This window comes from Camarhynchus parvulus, chromosome 12 (assembly GCF_901933205.1).
Source record: "Camarhynchus parvulus chromosome 12, STF_HiC, whole genome shotgun sequence".
NCBI classification, from domain to species: Eukaryota; Metazoa; Chordata; class Aves; order Passeriformes; family Thraupidae; genus Camarhynchus; species Camarhynchus parvulus.
In genome coordinates this window covers 7,116,726-7,137,502 of record NC_044582.1, presented here as the reverse complement: position 1 = coordinate 7,137,502, position 20,777 = coordinate 7,116,726, and the positions used below count along the sequence as shown (strand labels likewise).

The 20,777-nt window shown below is 37.1% G+C and overlaps 1 protein-coding gene across 3 annotated transcripts in view; it reads right to left on the bottom strand.

Moving 5' to 3' along the window:
• The window catches only part of CACNA2D3 (calcium voltage-gated channel auxiliary subunit alpha2delta 3), a 385,648-nt gene that overhangs the window by 24,813 nt on the left and 340,058 nt on the right, over positions 1-20,777 (bottom strand). For all 3 annotated transcript variants that reach the window (XM_030956482.1, XM_030956483.1, XM_030956484.1), the window contains 5 exons: positions 16,960-17,021; positions 16,057-16,101; positions 12,695-12,757; positions 10,075-10,145; positions 1,517-1,592 (listed from right to left, as the gene is read on the bottom strand). In XM_030956482.1, the coding sequence (XP_030812342.1) occupies positions 1,517-1,592; positions 10,075-10,145; positions 12,695-12,757; positions 16,057-16,101; positions 16,960-17,021 (317 nt within the window). The remainder of the gene's footprint in view (positions 1-1,516; positions 1,593-10,074; positions 10,146-12,694; positions 12,758-16,056; positions 16,102-16,959; positions 17,022-20,777) is intronic.

Genomic DNA, 20,777 nt, shown 5'->3' with positions numbered 1-20,777 from the left:
TGTCTAATAACCTGATATGCAAAAAACTGGGCAAAAAAAAAGAAACAAGAAAATGAGGAATCAGCCCTATGTGTCTTTAATACAAGGTCTCTTTATACTTTCTCAATAGTCATGGTTGATAGAAGTGACTGAATCAACAGGAAAATAAAAACCTAAAACTCTGTTCATCTTTCATGCTGAGGATCATCAAAATTCTCTTGAGGTTTAAAAAGCTTGACTATCTTTAAATTAAAAAAAATCCTTGACATATCTCAGTGTATCCCATAACAGATACAGGGGCTTTTTCCTGGATATCCTAGGCAAAATTTGGAATAATAAAAAAACACCTTTTGGATTAGAGCCCACTTTTTAAGGGATAATGCCTCAGCTCTACATGCTGAATGCTTAGGCAAACTGAAGTCCCAAGTCTTTGCATAGAAGGTTTTTGTTAAGAGCTGTAATATAATTTAAGATATTTCATGCAAATGTGTTTCACAGCAGCCTGTTCTATTTCACTCATTGCAGTCTAGTATTTATGATGGGAAGATGGTCTTTTTCAGGGTTCAGACTTTAGTGGATAACAAACTGATAAATGCTGTAAGTCCAGGCATATGAAAAACAGAATCATGTAAATACCTAAATTAAAACATCCCCAAATGTACACAATTATTAAAGAGTGGGTTTTTGGTTTTTTCCTAGTTAGATCTATATTTTTCTAGTTAGTGCACTTAAAAATAAATATTTCAGGTTAACTTTTCAGACTGGCAAAATTGCCAGTGTTTTGCTGCTGTTCTATTTACTTAAGAGGTTTTTTTGCTATTATTGTCATCTCTTTGTGAAAACAGTTCCTTTTAAATATGCAAAACCTCTATCTAACACCTGATCAGTTCTGATAGATTATTACAGCAATCAGTAAAATGGATGCATGGTCACAAAGTACCCTTGGGGTATTACCCTGATAGAGGATTTAGCAATAAGGAAGTGTTGCCTTGGCAAGACCCAGGTTGTCTCTAATCCAGCCTGGCAGAGGGACAGGGTTTGTACTCATATTGCAGCACAAAGGTTTAAATGCATCGAAGTCCTGCTATAAAAGACATGTTTAAATACCAGGAAGAAGGAATTGGTAAAATCACTGACTTGCATGCCTTGTCAATGAACCATTCCTTTTGTATAAAAAAAATTCTCAAATTTTAATTACATATTTACATAGAGAAAAGGCATATGTGATTCCAGTCCCCCAGACAAAACAAAACCTTTAGCCAAATTTACAAATTCCTAAGAAGGCAAATTCATACACTGCAAAGAACTTTCTGACAGACCATCAGAAATGGTGGCCCAGCATTAAAATGATTGAACTTGAAAAAACAGAACATGTTGCGTTCATTTATATGAACCACCCTTTATATGCTCTGGGATAAACATGAGAGCTGTAAGCATTCCAAATCACAACAACAGTTTTACAGTGGCCATGAAATATTTGCAGCAATTTTCTTTGATGGTGGCATGGAAAGATGCTCATGAGAGGTGCTGTACTTACGTCCAGCAAGCTATGGGCACTGTCGCTACTCTCTTTGTTTGTCCTGCACATGGCCTGGTAGTCATAAAGAGTAATTCTACAGGGAAGAACAGAAAACTGCTTGACTAAAAGAAGAAAACACAGTGGAATAAAAATTATTATATGGAACATACTGCTCACAAAGTGGACAGGAAAATAAAAATTGTAACAGCTGGTGGGGGAAAGAGGGAATGGGATCGTTAAAATACAGGTTACATGGAAGAGTGCAAGAAATGCTGTGAAAATTTTGTAAGGATTTTGGCAGACTACAGAACAAAGCAAAAGCATAACTGGGAGGAACCAGGGAAGATATGCAGAGAGTGTAACACACAATGGCATAAACAATGTGGGGAGGAGGAGAATACACATCCAACACAATGCTTAAACAATTGGTTCTGGACTAAGATCAGCACATTGAGCCCCAGAAAGTGAAAGAGCCTATGCATTTGAGAGGCTTCTCACAGCTGACCACTCAAACTTCAGTAAAAGCCTAAATGCTCTTCTACAGTCCCAGCATCTCAGTGCACAATTGCTTTGAACATGGCATTGCTTCTGAAGGAGACAGAGGTGGAATTTCAGTGCATTGACAGTACAGATACTTGAAGCAGGATGGACCTTTGCTTATTTTCATGAAGGCAAAATATTCCAGATACTTGCTGTAATCAAGTTATGCTAGAAGCCTCCTCAGATGCATAGTAAACAGGGAAATTTACTTATGCTTGCAATCTTACTCATCATTGAAACACTTCAGAGATCTAAATGTAAAATCCAGAACTCAGAGCTAGTACATGGAATTATTGTGATTATTTCTCTAAATCTGTCCGTAGAACAATCAATAAACTTTTTCCATCCACATAGACAAAACACTTAAAATCTGTAGCAGATGTAAAGAATCTTTAACTGATAATTTGCAACAAGTGTAAATATATAGAACTCACTACTGTTATTTGAAATATTGCCATTTGACTTGTGCATCATCAGGGGGACAAGGGAACACAACTGGACAGAAATGGTTAATAGAGGTATGAGAGGGGACTAAAATGTTTTGCAATGTGTGCCTTGCTTCTAAGTGGAGAGAAAAGCACACAAATTCAGCTACACAGAGGATGTCCCAGAAGCTGCCAAAACCAGGTCATGAAATGCACTCAGCATCACCATGAGGCATCCTGCACTGCATGCCATGAAACCTTGCAAGCTGTACCAATAAAATGTTGTATTCCATTGTGGTAGAGACTATATATTTTTTTCTGATCTAATTTTGTGACAGCGATCATCACTAAAAGCTTCTTTATTATGTCTATATTTTCTTTCTGGCTTACAGACAAAATCTCTAATATATTGGATGTCACAGCTTCAACTGAACATTTAGCACATGGTCATACTGCTTACATCATTGTTTTTCTCTTTTGCTGAGAATAGCAATGCCTAGGAAGGCATTGTTGTGTGGACTGGCAGAGAGAGGCACATGGGAGACAAAACATAACTAGAGACCTAAACATGGTGTGAGTCGCACACTGACCATCCTTGGCAGCATCCCGCCCACGGCCAGATCCGCGCACCCAGATCTGCCAAGACAAACAGAGCAGTACACTTTGTAAGCTGTGCTGCCTCTGTGGCATGCAGAAATACACCACTTCCCCTAGCTTTGCCCTTCCTTCTTCATCCTTTAGCCATGCTCAGGATCCAGCCCCTGGAAAGGAATTTCTAGAGCTCAGCCTTTCCAGGCTTATCCACTATTTTATTCCTTGGGATCCAAGCACGGTGGTGTCGTGTGTGCACTTGGACCACCCAGTGATGGAGGCAAGAGATAAATGCATAGAAAAGGGCAGTGTAGAAGTGTTCATGTGCTCTGTGCAGAGTATCAAGAAATTTCATGTGGATTTCCATATGCATGAAAGAGTCCCATCTTGCTTCATTTAATACCTAGCCTCAGAAGCAGAATACATTCTTTTGTCTGTATTCATTGTAAATGTTTTTTTCAATATATTTATTAAGCTTGGTTCCATGTTTGAAAGTGTAATCAATGTCTCAACTTTGAGTTTCAGACGGCAAAACTTCATGGTCAACCAGTAGACTTCATTATTCTGCTACACAGTGTTAATCAACTACTATTATAATACTATTATATATATACTAGTATATATATATGCACTTTTATACCATTCTATATATATATAGAATATATATACTACTATAATGTCATGCAAAATATCTATTATAATTTGAACTTAATTTTTGATATTGACTAAAGCCTTTCTGCCCTCAGTATTTGAATTTGGATTATATTTCTTATGTAATTATTGCATTCTGATAGAGTCAATAGTTTCTTTCAATGCTCAAAGATAAAAATGTATTAAAAGATGGAAATATGTACTCCCAAAAATAACCAGAAATATAATTAATACTAACCCCCAACATGTGAGGTTATATTTATTGTAGGTTGTCTTATGTTATTGCAGGGAGTATTCAGCAATCTAAGATTTCACTATGATTAAGGGAAAGAAAACAAACAAATAAATGTACTTAAAACACTCTTCATTTAACAGGGAAAAAACTAATAAATTTTAGAGTAATGGCAGAAGTAAAGAGTTTTAATGGACAACCTAAAAATCATGTGGATCACTACAGAACTTGGAAAGGCTTGATATCATCTGTGGATAATATTGGTTTTAGTTAGATGAGTTTAGTTTGAGCAGATATATTTGAATCTTCCAGTGTGAAGGTTCTGGTTCAGGAAAAATGAGAAGATGAGAAGTCAGCTAATGTATCCAGGTTTAAAAAACAAAAATGAAAACAAAAAACAAAAACAAACAAAAAAACCCCCAAAAACCAACCAACCAACAACAAAAACAAACAAACAAAAAAAAAAAAAAAAACAAAAAAACCCACCAAAACCAAAAGGAGCAAATGCTTAGAAAGGTACATAGCTTTCTGAACAAAAGTATGGAATAAGTTTCAGGTTTAAAACAATGCATTGTTGTCTCAGTAACTTTCAAAGTGTGCTGTTCAACACCTAGCTCAAAGTTTCTAAAGATTATTCAAACAATTACAGCACAGCATGTGCAAAATATATCAGTGAAATAATTACTTCAAAATGTTCTTAAAAGACCTGGAAAGAAGTAAGAATTTTGTAACACACTTCAAAGATCAGTGGATGAAGCTGAAAACCACATTGAATCCTGAACACTGTAACATACTGAACCAGTTCCTGATTCTCTCTCCCTAGGAATGGTATTATAAGGGTTCCAAGGCATTCACTATTTCAAATCCAGTTGTTTTGGTTTTATTCTTGTAACAGGGAAGCAAAAGCCTTCCAGCCCTATTCCTTGTGTAAAAGGTAGGAGAGCATTTGTAGTCCAAGCAGTTGCCTAAGATGCTGTAGTGTTCCTGTGCTCAAGCGTCATTTCCAGGGTTTTGTTTTACTGCTAAAGTCTTTCTGAGATTTTAGAAAATAGACTTTCTTCTCACTCAGATACACTTAATCCAGTGTTGCAAAAGAAAGGCTTCCAGAGCACCCTTTCTGAAGCAATTGTATTTCAGCTTTAAGTAACTGTTTGCAGCTGACCATGCTGTGTCCAACTGATCATAGTGAGGGAACACAACTTCCTAAGCCCACCTGTGTGCCCAATCCATGCTCTGTATCACAGCACCTCCCAGGGGAGCTCTGCTCTTGCTACAGAGGACATTCCTGAGACTTTCTGAAACCTCCACACTGTCACCCTCCACACCTGAAGTCCAGAGACCATTTGTGTTCAGCATCAGCTATTTAGCACAACCAAAACGTGCATTGTCAGTTTATGTAACTTCAGCAGCCAAACACATCTTACTGAAAACCCTTTTATTGTCAATTTCCTGATACAGTAAATTCCACTCTCCTACTTTGCAATGTACTTACAATTGAGTACTGAATCTGGTTCAAGAAAATTAAACTTCCAAGACCTACCAGCAGCACAGGATATATTGGCATATGTACACTCATTGCTTTCAGCCAGGTTTTCATCACACCCATGGATTTCTACTTGGTAGTATAAAATACCCCCAATGACAATTGTAGCAGCTGAAAGGTCTTCAATGCATAAAATTTCAAGTGTTTTGTCAGCAGTTCAAGATTTGGTGGGTTTCAAATAACGTGTAGGAATAATAAGCTTTTTACCATGGAAGTGAACATCCAGTCTATAGGAAAAGAAAAGTGCTTTAAAGAGCTGAACAAAGCAAGCCAATAATACAGAAGTCCTAATTATTGACCCTATGCTTTATTAAGTAGTCTGGAAAAATTAGTGATGACTATAGCTAGGTTGTGGTGGAAAGATGTTCATAACTCAGCCCTAAGAGGTGCAGCCTGTCTGGCATTCTCACAAGGAAGGGAAAGAGGGACAGTGCTGAATGGTGTGAAGAACAAAGCAGTTTCTAAGCCTAGAGAGGCTCCTGTGGGGAGATTGCAGGACACTGTAGGAAACCCCAGACTGTTGCTGCTCTGGCTCTCACACCTGCACTGACAGACTATTAGTGTCCAGAAGCTGCCAGGGTAATACCTTTCACCAAAATCAGTGGGAAGAATAAAACTAAATTACAGCATTTTGACAAAACAAACTTGTCATCACACATCTTCGCTTTTATTGCTCAGCTATTCCCAATTGCCAATGTTCTCAAGGAATAACATGTATAAAAACTGCAACTCATCCTGTGTTTACAGAATATGGGATGAGAATTCCTTTATGTAACAAATATGTCTGCGTTTCTCCTTAAGTGTATCAACTGATTCTGTATATGGATACACTGCCTTAAAAGTAATATTTACAGAGACAAAGTTGAACAATGCCTAAAACTCAGACTAAAGATGTTCATTTTAGATATCACAGGATTACAATATGAACAGAAAACATACCCCACAGCAATGTGGGAGTTTCAGTGTGCAGGTACCAGATGCAAATTTAGTAAATGCTGAAATAAAAATTAAACCTTGTTGGTAATGACAATTTGTCCAATGCCAAGTCCAACAACTGCAATTTGGAATGTTCCTGCAGTTTATGTCTGATCTTCTTCAAAGCTTACGTGTACAATTTGCCCAATTAATAGGCAGCTAAATCCACAACTGTAAAAATCCACATTTTAAATGTGTCAATTTAACACAAAAAAATTTAAGAATATCTTAATAAAATGCTTAAATATGAAACACTGGCCAAAATAGAATAATATCCTTCATTTTGAGGCTCTGCTACATCAGTGAAAACTGTGTCCTATTGTTAAGCAACTAGTTACTATTCTAATGATTTGGATTTAAGAATTTACTAAACTACTTTCTAGGACAAGAACAAAGTTCTGAATTTCTTTTATCCTCATAACCTGGGGAAAAAAACACTTGCTAGGTTTGGCTTATAAAGCAAATCAAGACAGATGAAAGTCTGCCTCTTGGTGCATGTGGAGAGAGAGCACAGGTGAAGGATCTGCACTACAAGAAAAACTGGGAAACAACAGAAGCTCTCAGAGCAGCAAGAACTTCATAGACTGAGCCTTAGCTCCTGGGGAAGCTGCATTTCAGGGCTGTGCCACTTCAGTCCTACATCCTCACAACCTGGTCAAATGCCAAGATTGACAAATACCAAAATTACAAAATTACTAAATGCCAAATACCAATGCATAGACTCTTCTGTGTGAGAGCATGCCTGCTGGAAAAAGAACTGTAAGAGGAAATGATGCTGCTTCCATATTTTTCATATAGAATTGCTCAGTTTTCCTCCTACTGGAAAGGGTGAAAGTGTTTGGAAGTCAAGAGCTGTTTCATTTTCTCTTAGAGATTTTTTATGCTTATTTCTTTAGGGATCTCATTGCTTTGATAGACCTTAATTTTCCTGATGTTAGTGTTGGTTTTTAGATTTTCATGGTTGGGGCTGTTGAATTTTTTTTCACTGTTTTTATATAAACAAAGTACTGAGAAAAACATAAAGAAACTTTTCTAAGTTATGTGAAGCAGATACTTTGCCATAAGCACATCCTAATTTATTTAATAATACATTTAAATCATATTTAAATTATTTAACTATGTGCAATACTTAAGGTACAAGATAAACATAATTTTGCTAAATGAAATCATAGAGCATGTCACGTTGCTGTGCAGGCACTGATATAGTTTTTCTCCCTAATTATAAACCCCATAAACTAAGAAAATATACATACATACATATGCAGACATTATTCAAAAGAAGCACTGAGTTTAAAGAAATTGAGGAGGGAAGGAGGTATTTAAGTTCACTTTAAAAAATAAACAGCGAACATAAAAATTGAATTTCATCCTGCTGCAGGTTGAAAAGAAATACAGTGAGCAGCAAACAACCCCCCTTTGTTTAGCACTTCCATCTCAATCCTACAAAGCACTTCTATATCACTCCAGATTTGCAGTAGTTGGGAGAGCAGACAAAGAGTTATTTCATTCCTTTTGTGGGTGCAGAGCCTGGAATCTGGCAGGAATCACAAGGTGGGAGCACACACTGGCACTGCCACTCGGACCTCTGCACTGGAGGAAGAGGGGACTCCCAGCCCCAGGGCTGCTGGAGCTGACAGCAAATCTTCTACAGGGCACATCAGGCTCTACAGAACCTTCTACACTCACCCCAAAGGGAGCACAACCAGCTCCAGCAGGGCAGGGTTACAAAATTCACCTGCTGGACTGTACATGCCATGTAAGAAGCAAATTGCAGGGAAGGATGGCTCTGGGTGTTATCAGAAGGAAATGCAATGGCAGAGCTCTCTCTCCGCTTTGCCCCCATGGTAAGAGCAGCAATGACAATGTGTGCAAGGTCCACTTGGTGCTCTCAGGGAAATACCTCTGCTGACAGATCTTGCCACTGAACCAAGCATCCTTTTTATTTTCCTCTTATCTCATATAAATAAATGTTGGAAAAGCAAAACACAATCCTCACCCAGACAAATTAATAATCTCACAAATATTGTAAATGCATCTGACTATTTTTTGTGAGAACCAGCAAAGATTTCTTCTTCATATTGTTGGACTAATTTATTTAAAGGCCTCATCTAACACAGCTCAAAGACAATTTGTTGGGGTTTTTTTGCTGCTATATGCTGTAGGGGAAGTTGTTCACTTGCAATTATTCCATTTTGTTTCTGTCCCATCTTTAACTGATTTGCAATGGTCAGTTTATCATGGTTGAATAATTGGCTCATTGTGCTTACATTTTCTTTAGTATGCAGCTCAGTTGCACTGACCTTATGCCTTCATTATCTCTAATAATGAAGTCCAAGACCAGCAAAATCCTAACCAATGGTCCAGTCCAAAGATCCACCCACTGCATTTTAAAAATAACTCTCAAACTATGGCTGTTGTCTCAATGGTGGTACCCATCACTGAGTAGATGTTCTTCTTGAAATGCTTTGTTGGGCAGGACTAAACAAATTGGGACAAGTTAAAGCATTATCCCTTGGTTTTGGCTGTATTTTGTCCTTTGCATTAAATAAAATGCTTCATCTCTTGTCCAAACAGATCCTTTCATTGCCAAATCCAGTCTATAAACAGTGGTATTACTTCACTTCCTTCTACAGCATATGTTAAAAATGTAGTGCTAAATGCAAAAAAGTCACCACCCTCAGAAAACTAGGATTGGAGATGATTCCATGAGTGCTAGATGCTCACATTTCAGGTCAGTCATTTACTGGGGGTGGTACTCAGCTGCCATGCACAGACACAGCTTAAGGGAGCTGATTTACCAAGCAAGCCCAGAAACCAGAGGGAAATTCAGAGAGGCTCTGCACACACCCTCACAGGTAGTAACTAAACTCAGTAATGGATGGCAGCAGTGATATGTCTTTTTATTCATACCAGAAATGCACAGGAAAATAAAAAGTATAAAAGGAGTTTTCTTGTGCTGAAGAGGACAAAGGGGTACAGAACAGCTCTTTGACCACATGAACAATTCTTAGACCTTGTGAAAGCCAGGAAGACTCCAGTGGTGAGTTACAGGTTAAAGGGAAATTTTATTTTTAATTCCTCAGAGTGCACAATTTATTTCAAAGGACAACACAAAATCACTGTTAGTTTTGAATGTCACCATGATAGTGAGACCAGGTCAATAGTCACAACCACATTCAAGGTAAGTTAGCATGTGAATGGAGATGGATAACTGGGAGAACACATTTTCCCTTCAATAGCAGGACATTTTGGACTGTCTAGCTTGAGCAATCTCCAACTTTTTACAGGTCAAAATGATAAAATGGCATAAATGTTCTGCATGAGAGCTGTTTAAAACTGCTCAGTAGTAGACATGGCCCAATTCCTTTTCCACCTGAGCCCAGTGGGAAGAGGAAAAGGACAGTTTTAGCATTGCAGTCAAATAAAGCATTGTTTAATAAGAAACTCACTGTAGGCTGACTCAAATACTCAATATTGGATGTGTATGGAATTTAATTACACTCTGGTTGTACAGAAAAAATACAGAGGTACCGATGAGAATCCAGCCACACTGCCAGTCTTGGCTTCCTTTTGATTTTTTGTTAGAACATTTTTTAAGAGATAAAATGTTAATTCTTACCTCTTAAAAGAGCCCATTGTTAGTAACTTGTTCATCACAGCCCCTTCAACCTCCCCAAAAAAGTAACCAGTCTGTAAGGGGAAAATGCAAGGAATTACCAAAAGTGTAGACAAATACAAAACAACACTGGATGCAGTTTGAACTGGCATATTCTAGGATCTGGCAAGAGTGGCTTTGACAGCTACATAGACAGGTTTTCAGGACTGCTGCTACATAAAACCTGAAGAGGACTTCCCAGTCAGGGCAAATCGTTGGGATTATATTATTGCCCCGAGCAGATGTGAGAGCTTAAACAATATATTGAGGTACATTATATAACATCCAATATCAAAAATAAAAGCCTTCCAAACCTAAAGCTTGTAAAGAAAACACACTAATCTGATCACAAACTCTTGTGATTAAAATGTTACTCAAAAAAAAAGATATAAACAGGTTGTGAGAGGATTTCATAAACAGTCATTAAAAAACATTGTTTATAATTCCTGTATGACCTGTTTAAGGAGCTGGAACAGTACATTTCATCAATCCTATAAATTTTAACTCCATTCAGAGTCATTTCATACTTAAAACCACTCAGCTTGATGAATTACTCATTTTGTCCCTATTCAGTACTTGTGGACTAATAAAAATAAATCTCTGTTGAGAAAACAAACATTGCTGTTATAAATTTGGTCAGCAAGATGGAAGTGACTCCGTCATCTGCAGCCATTCATGTGACAGTGGAAAATCTTGCAAGTACAGCACTTTTCTACCTTGGGAAGACCTGTTTTATTTTAGAGCCTCAGCTCCCAGGAGGACTGGATATTTCTCTTCATTGTTTAAAGGGAGAAATCCCACAATTTATGAGGGGGAAAGGGCACTACACTCTCAAATTGCATGGATTCCATAGGTTTTGTATGAACTAAACCCCAATTCCATTACAAGGAACTTAGCTGACCTCAAGTATGCACCTGGGAGTTCGCAGGCAGAAAAGTTACAGCCCTAGCTAAAAAAAGGCATTCCTCCACCTAAAAGGCAAGCATTGCCTTTTTTCCCCCCCTTCCTTTCCTCAGGGGAACCTTGGAACATTTTCCAAAACATATGGGTATGTAAAGTCTCCTAGAAACACAAGGAACATGACTAAAAATACCAGCTTCAATAGCCCTGGCTGACTGATGAAGAAAGATTACCCAAACGATTGGAGAGGCAGGCAACGTCAAGAAACTCCAAACCATAAATGCCTCACATAGCCTTAGATAGCAATAAACCTGATTTGTCAACTTGTGCACCAGTCTTATGAAGACATTTCAGTGACAGTTCTCTCCACAAAAGCTCCCTTTGTAAATGCCAGTTCTCCCCCACGCAGTTACACTCAGGTTATCATTTTTTTAATACATCAGGATTTAGTGGCAATGCAGAAGAATTACTCTGCCCCACAAACCTGATTCTTGGAGCAGTTCAGGTCATGTTTGGAAAGCTGATAGATAGAAAAACAGCGCTGAAGCAACCCCAGATAGGTCAGGAATTGGTAAGGCATCATCCCACTTCTCTACTCCTTTTCTACCCACAACAGCCTGTATACACACTATATATAACGTAGACATACACTAATGTAATCTTATTATAAATTTACATAAACATAGAGACTTCTCAGCTACCCCTCTTTGACTTGGACACGTTTAACTAATAAAACAGGTCAGAATACATTTCCAGCATTTGCACATTTCTGGTGCAACAGTTGTCCATACTATTCACAGGAATAGAAATGGCTTTTATCAGGTGACTACCAAAAGAAACATCTCTTCCCAATCATCACTGGCCACAGCCAGCTATGAGCTGGCCAATCACTGGCACAAGTCACAGCTGTGCCTCTGTAAATAGTAACAACTAAAGGGGAAATAGACAAACAGGTTTTCAGGGTATCATTATTCCATAACGAGTGTATTTCTTAGGTCATGCTCATCATAACAAATTTAATTCAGCTGAGGGCTAAATAGGAGTGTGGCTATTCCTATTCACAGTCCCAACACATAAAACAATTCAACTTCAGACAATCCTGGCATGACTGGGGAACCATCCCAGCAGTTTTCAGGCAAAAGTTAATGAGAATGGTGATGGTTCCTTCACAAGGTTTGCAGGATCGAGAAAAACATTCTATGATTCTGTGATAATCATATTTCTTGTCCTCTCCATTGTGATGATGAGTGCTTAATTTTAATCCTTCAATGACTATGATCCCCTTCAGAAAACAAACTCCTCAGCCAACAGCTCTGCAAAATCTCATTATCTTAAGTTTGAATGTAAAAGCTCTGTGTCCTCCCCCTCTCCCTTCCCAACCTTTCCATGTGACAAAAATGGCACAGGGATTTTTTTTTCTTGGAGTAAAAGTCTCTTACAGAAGACAGACACTTCTTCAGGAAGAAAGGTCTTTAAAGACAACATTTATGAGTTTAAGAACAGACCCTGCTCCAGTGGGAGAAAGAAACTGAGTTCCAGTGACAATAAAGCTTACATTCTTTGTAGAGGAATTCTTTTTATGTTGCTAATTCCTTACTATTTTCAGGTGTTGGCCTGTTTTAAAAAAAAGTAATTTTAGATTAATATATTACATGAGAAGTCTCAACAAAAATCTTACACTTACCTGTTGATAGTCTTCAGACACTAAAATAAATCCATTGTTATCTATTAGGTAACAGTTGATTGTCTGAAAAATAGTAAAATACTATTTTAATTTTTGATTGTAGGACACAGCATTAAGTTAATTATATACTTAACTTCTAAGCCAATTCTAAATGGGTAAAACTTTCAGGTTTTTTTAAGGTTTTACATAAATTCAAAATAAGTGTAGTCTTGGTTATGGGATATCATCCAATTCAATTTGTATGCTTTTTTCATGCAAAACTAAACAAAGATGTGTACAGAATGGGAGGATATAATATAATTACAAACAAACATAAAAAACAAAATTTTGTGGTTTCATAATCCCTTCTTAAAAGTTTTCCTTATAGCAAAGTTTGCAAAGGCAGAGAACTTCAGTGCTCCTGATGGCTTCTCCTGTATTTGGAGAAAAACATCAGCACAATGTCATTACCCTAACGATGTATTAATGAAAACACAGTGTCAGCCTGCAGAACCAACAGAGGACCAGGCAGTATTTTTTAATTTGTTCATTGGGGGATGGGGCCAGAAACTTCTGTAAAAGAGGCCCCACCGGTCTCCTAAAGCTTTTCAAATTGTATTTTTAATTGGGAACTGGGTTTAGAGGCAGGACTGTTAGCTTTTGGTAGGTCAGACGTCTGAACTGTATAAAACAAGGTAAAGCCAAATCAGAGCTTCCCTCCACACACACATGCGCCATTTTAACCTCACAGAATTACTTGCTACAGGCAAAGTTCTAATTACTGCACTTCAGAGTTTAAACATGAGGTTTAACTCAAACCCTGAAACCTTGATATAACTCAGTTTCTCCTCAGGCTTGCCAAATAACTATCTCAGTGTTAAATCTTTATTGTATTTCTATTGTTGGTCTAAATTAGCAACATTTTTATCTTTGCTTATTGAATTTTCCATGACATTTGTATAAAAGGAAACAATAAGCAGAATGGCTTTCAATACAGGAATCCTCCAGGCTTTGTTTTTGATTGAAAACCTTTCCTGCAGCAAATGGGCTTTACAGAAATATGACAAATTATGCCTTCTGCTATGCTCTGCACATCCAGCAAGATCACTCTGCTGTTTTAGGGGGGAAAGCAGCCCCATGCAGTAGTAGCTGTGCAAGATGTGAAAATGCAGTCTGATGTTTCCAGAGAAGCTCAGATGCGCCTGATTCTCATTCTGGCCACATATTTGCACTGTCCTGAGGGGCCAAAGAGGAGAAACTTGCAGAAATGCTAGCTCGAAGTGGAGGTTTTAAAAAAAGCTGAAGCTGAAACAGGCAAAAGTTGAGAATGAACATCATTCCCTAATGCAAATGCAGGATATTCATTCTAAGAGGAGAACCCAAGCTACAGGTAAGCCCAGTGACAGAAAACCTGACAGAAAGGAAGTTGAAACAACTAATTTTCTACCTTTGATCTGCCAGAAAGCCCAAAGCTGGCAAATGCAATGTGAAAAGCTGATGGTGCTGGGCAGGAACTGAGCAGAGCTGATGCACTCAGAAGAGGCAGCTCCTCAAGCCCAACGGTGTGTGAAGGATGGAATTTCAGATTCAGCCTCCAACCGCACAGCTCTGCTCTCCCCAAAGCCAGCCTGAAACCTCCCAATGACGGCACCAGGAGAGGAGCTAAGTCAACACTGAGATCTTTTGAGGATACATATTTGCAGTCTTCGTTCATGAAAGATTAATCTAAAGATACTGCTTTAGAAACAACATTTCTCCATAGTATAGAAAATAAACAAAAGAAGTCATGCTGGACAAGAAAAAGTATAGGCTTAATTTCATAGTTTATGGCTTATGTGCTGTTGGGAAAAGACTGGCTCAATTCAAGAATTAGTGGCCATGTCTCAAATCTCTAAGATTCAGTTATTCACTAGCCCAGTTCAGAACTATAAAATATATGATTTTTTTAGCACTGTTATTGGAAACAGGCATTATGCAATAAATGGAATCTATATATTTTTTGTGGAATGTGAAGATAAGAGGGTTTCTATTTCAATCCATTTTAGAAATATTAACTAGGAAAAAAAAATATTCATTCAGAACCATTCATTCACCACTTGCCAGCAAGATAAATAACTTCCAGTATTACTACTGTGTGAAAGAAACAGCTTGTAATTTAACTTTAGCATGGACAAAGGGCAGCAGAATGCATTTACTCATTACTAGTGAATCTCAGATTTCTGATACAAGTTTTATGTATTGGATAATAGCATTTGCATAGACTACAGCTGTATGAAAGAGCTCTAATTCACAATGTTTCACAGGCATTGGAAGGGAACTATGCTCAGGTTTGCCCAAAGGTTCAAGTTCAGTGAATTTCAGATTTCAAGGGAACGTTCCGTAGGTGGAGAGTCCCTGAGCTTGTAAAACTGTAGGCATGAAGTCCAGAATAAACAGAGCAAGAATGTTAACTGAGGTCTGAGAACACATCTGAACTACAGAAACTTTGATGCAGTTCAAGTCCTCTATGTATTTTTCACAGCTCCAGTATACAATAACAGTAATGGAATGTAACGTGGCTTAAGAAACCAAAAATGAAATAGAAAGAAAACAGAACATGAAAATAAAATGTGAGGCATCAGGAAAACAAGAATAAATGAGCAAATTCAAAGCTCTCAAGAAAAACCCCAGGATTTTTAATTAATGGGTTTCTCTATTTTTGGATCAAAGGTATCATACACTCATCACTTGACTCTCTTTATTTTTAATTATACTTACAATTATCATATTATTATTAATAGTAATTAATATTTATTGACTATTGTCCCATTCAATTTGCATTAATGTCTTCATGTTTACTTTAAAATGCTTTAATTTATACTGTAAATGTTCAGCAGATATCTTCTTGCCATTGAGAGAAGCTGTGAAAGTCAACAGACTGACCAGAGGAGCTGTGATATTTGTTTGAGTCCTATCAAAAGTGTGTTTTGTCAGGAAGAAAAAGTCTGGAATCTCTAAATCAGCAATGTCCACACTATACTAAATTTCTACATGTGGTTGTATGGTGCTGCTGTCCAGCTAAAGACTTTAAACTGCTAGTGGCTTTTTTTTCATTAACAATAAAGTGGTAAACAAATGCCTTAGCACTGCTTCAAATTATTTCCCAAACTGGATTCACAAAGCAGAAATTATTGCAACACATATTTGAGGTACTGGAGTCAGCCTTGTAATTCAGTGGGTACCTGAAACAGGCATAAAAAAAGTCTCACTATCCAAACAGTGTAATATTTACAAGGTGACAAAGACCATAATGTACAATGAGATATTCAAATTAAATTCATCTTAAATGTATCTTCTACTGGAGTAGAGGTATACAATGGAAAAAAAATCTGTTAAATACTTACTTCATCATCACAACTTATAGCACATCTGCCATCAAGAGATGCACACTACAGAGGATAAAAAAAAATGAATATTTTCAATTCTATTTGATGATTAAAAAAACCACTTTATATAAATTCATATGAGCAAAATTTTAAAGGAGATGATATTGATTACATCTTTATCTAAATTAATCCTAAAAATGACTAGTAAACTTTTGAGTTGTTCACCAAATGTGTTCTGTTCCTCTATGCAGAGAAAGTGTTCATTCACACTGTAACAATTTCAGCTGCTTTAAACACCAGATTCTCCTCCATACTCTAAATCTTTGAGGCCATTCATAGATGAGAGAAGATTCTCCAGCAGGGGTGGGGGCAGAGTTTATTTTCTGTAACAGCACAGTTCCAATCGATTCTCAAACCAGGGATGGCATCTCCTAATCCTCATAAAGTACCTGATTATCCTCTTCAGTGAGTACAAATTCTATCCCCGAATGGTTTAGGTAAAGTTTATTGGGCACTGTGAGTGTCAACCATGATTCAGTAATGTAGTTTTGTTAATTGACCTGATTTCTTAGTGCTAGAGAGAAAACCTAGGTGAGAAGCCATGATTCTGCTATCACTAGAAACAAATTCCACACTTCTGTTTACTGTTTAGACTTTCTCTAAGGGAGAAAAACCATTTACAACAAAGTAATTCCTTATGTATTGGGGCCTAAAAAAAATAAAACCTTCAAATTGCTTCCAAAAATCAAGAAACTGCTCTTCATCACTGAATTCTCCTTTTCTGTATCCAAATGTAAAACCAGAGCAAGTCTTCAAATACATTGTTTCTTTACAATAGTTTGCTTCTGACAAGATCAGCACTTCCACAGTTAAAAAACTGTTGTGGATTCAATGACAAAAAAACTTTCAATTTAAAATTACCTGTCTGCTTGCAGTCCAAAATTTCCGCTGGAAAAATTCAAGTTTCATCTGGATACCTACAGCTGGGAAAGAGAAAAATAAAAAAAATAAACCCAGCATGCTTAATTCTTTTAAAATTTTTTCTTTAAAATAAGTCAGGAAGAAAAGGTTGCATTATGACAAGAGAAATTTAAACCCTAAAATAAAAACCACAACTAATGAAGAGACCATACAGTCATATTTTAAACTATTTAAACAGAAAGATGCTTGTATAGTGTGAAGAATACACATGGCAACCAAAAAAAAAAAAACACATTCAAATTGCATATCTCCATAGTTAATATCAAAGAACCACTAGCTGAACATATTTATGTTCACACCAATTTCGTTTATATTTCATTAGTACCAATATAACAGCTGTAGGGAACCCACACAATGTATTTTCTACTGAAAACCATGAAGATTTGCTGAAACAACATGAAAATGTTGGTTGACACTTCAAGCGATGATTTGTTTTGAGGTCATTTAATCCATAAATTATCAGTGGAACAAAAGAAGCATTGAAAATTAATTTGAAAAAAATGGAAGTTAAGAGTATTATGTGTAATTCTGTAAAAGGGAATTATCTGACAAATCTTACTGGATATCAATTTTTTTTTTATTATATTAATGATAATGCATTGCAATTTAAAAAAATCATTATACAAGACACTACTGGTTTAAATTATATTTTTCTCATAATCTCAGGTGGGATTATGTTTTTCCAAGTATCAGTGAACCTTCCTTCCATCCTGGTCTGATGTTCCTATCACTGTTTCTATTGAAGAGCAATATAAAGCCCTGAGGTTTGCAGAAGCTCCAAAAGCAATTGATTCTTCTGGTTTCACTTGCCTAAACTGAGAGAATTCAAAAAAGCTTTAAAAGTCTGAAGATCTAACTCGTAGAAAAGTAATGGTTTGTTTTAAAAACAAGGCCTCAAAAAAAAGTTGTTTTGGAAAACTGAACGAAATTTCATTTATTCATTCCTCCTCTAGGGCCTACAGCAGGAATAGTTTAAAAACATATTTACATTTAGATATTGTACTTGCTTCTGCAAATGCACACACACTGATGTCATGCACATATTTGATTCTGTGTTAGCAGGTAGGGAAAAGTATGTGAAATGAAATCTGTAATGGACTGATACAATGGGATGTGAAATTACATCAGGAATTTTCTTATGTGAACAGGTTATAAATATTTTTCTACTATCTGTAACTCATGGATGGTTTTGCTTCAGAGAGCGAGAAAAGGAATCCAGTTCTCCTTTTGAATAAACACTAGAGGAGACTCTCCAGCTACATTTTATTACCTAGGAATTAATGTTATGGTCCATGAGAAGATGCTCTTTGACAGCCAAGCAGCACATTTGCTTCATCTACTGCTTGCCTTTGGGTTAATTCCCAGCACATCCTACCTGCTTTTTTTTTCTTCTGAAATGCAGGCAAAAAACCACACACACACTTTCAGGAACTTTCCCCAAGGCAATCACATCACTTCTGGGTGCTGTGTCAGCATGGGAAGGGTCAATCTCATGTTCTTGTACAGAGCTGTGGGCACTGTACTCAGATGTTGCTCATTTAAGGTCCTGATAAGATCAGCCCTCTGGAGTTCACACTTTTAGAGATACCAGCACCCAGAAAACTGCTGTTCTTGAAAAGTGTTAATGAAAGGTAATGGAAGTGTAATGAATATTAATTAAAGAGGTAAAACTCTTGTTCTCCTCTAATGAAATTATATGTATATATAAATTTGAGCAGGATTTTGGACCGGAGGAGGACAGGAGATCCCTCCCACTCTAAATTATCTTATGATTCTGATTTAAGTGTGAATGTTTTGTAGAAAAGTGGTAACTTTACAGCTCAGAACCTTCCTTACAAAGAGAGTCAATATGCACAGAGTGTGCTGTGTCCTGTACAAAACCTACCACACAACAGAGTCTGAAACAGTAACAGGAGAATTACAGCAAAGCTCATCTGTAAAAAGTTCCATGTGCATGTTTCACTGAGCCACAATGGAATGCTGCAGCAGAACAACAATTGAAATGCTGGGATTAATTTCTGTGAAATGCACAGCCTCCCTCTCCATGAGGATGAGAAGGGGCAGCTGCAGGTTTGGTTTCAGAGCAGCAACTCAAAGATTTTTGATACTTTCTTGGACAAACTGTGAGGGAAAATAAAAGCAAGTGAGAAATATTGAGGTTGCTCCCACTTGAGTAGATTCCACAATTTCAGCAGCAGGGTAATTTGTGCAGAAACTGAAGGTATAGGCTTTATCAAGTTAGCTACTGCCTGCCTTAAAAAAAGAAATCAGTTTATTTCTCAACCTTACTTCAAAAAGAGTTGTATCACTAATCTCTGAGGCACAATGCCATTTATGAGGGTAAAACAATTACCATCCACTCTGGTCAAGGTAATACAACATTACCACAGCAACATTTTAACATATTCCCCTTGTGAAATAATTCCTCAATTAGTTTTGAAATCCTTTGGCTTGGTACTAAAGAATGAACATGATGTCAAGTGTGTGTTGGCTGGACTTGATTTACAGTTGGGCTTGATGATCCAAAGGGTCTTCTCCCATTTAATGACTCTGTGATCTCTACCTGTGCTTGCAGGGTAGGAGGAGAGAACACATCTCCCAAACATGGCACAGTGAAAACAGCATTAGGCAGTTTTTTTGAGACGTCTATCTTAATATGAGATTTTAATCTCACAGTTTTGTCTTATTTACACATTGTTCCCTGCAAAATTCCACACAGGATCTTCCCTGTCACAGCTTCTAAATATTCTATATCCTATATAATATATAATTAATGGAAATTACTAATAGTTCCTAAAATTCAGCTGAAAATTATTTGAATGCCTCCAGATTTGAAAGAATTAACAGTGTTAAGGTATAGGAAATTACTTTCTTTTCAACCCCTCATGTGATACTAAAGCACTTCTGCAGGTTTTTCCCCCTCCTGAACTTTTCAAGAACTTTGTGACCAGATGACATTTTTTTTGACTGGTCATTTAATGCCACAAGAGCTATTCAAATATACTTCAAAAGGTTTTTGAGCCATTACATTCTCCTGAGCAAACCCTAATCCTTCAGCACTTGACAACTTCTGAACAAAATATCTGTGCTTCAAACCACCATTAAATCTGTGTTTTACAAACTGCCTACATGAGGGGGGAAAAAGAAACAGGAAAACTTCAAAATTATATCTCCCATGTCTCTAATTCCTAGTTTAGCCTTCTGGGTGTAACAGTTACCACAGAGATTTAGATTAAAAAGCTGAAATTGCACTGAGATTTTTCTAAATCTTGTTTGGGAAGGTACCCAGAAACTGCCACAAATAACAAAAACTCTAACTGACTTTTGTGTGGAACGTACACTTCAAAGTATAAAAGATTCTTCCACATTTGCAGGCTTGGTTCAACCAAAATGGCCAAAGGATAAAAATTGTTCAGCCAGGAAAAGAGGAGTTTTGTGTTCACTGCTGCCTTTTCTCCAATGTCACAGAGGAGGGTGGGCTGGAGCTGAGGGCAGGCAGGAGAACAATTGGTGGGAGCTGAGAGAGGGGTGCTTTGTGTCATGTAACAGAAAATGTATCATTTCAAACAAATATTGCAAATCCAATCTTTGGTTTTAGTCACATTAGCGAATTTACTTAGGTGATGCAAATAAAAACTTTTAATTCTGCCTACAGAAAACAGTTATTTAACTCCCTGAGATTTCTTCTCTCTCTTTAATAAAGTGGCTGCTATTTTTGTAGTGCAGACCCTATGAAATAACAGATGGTTGAGACGGAC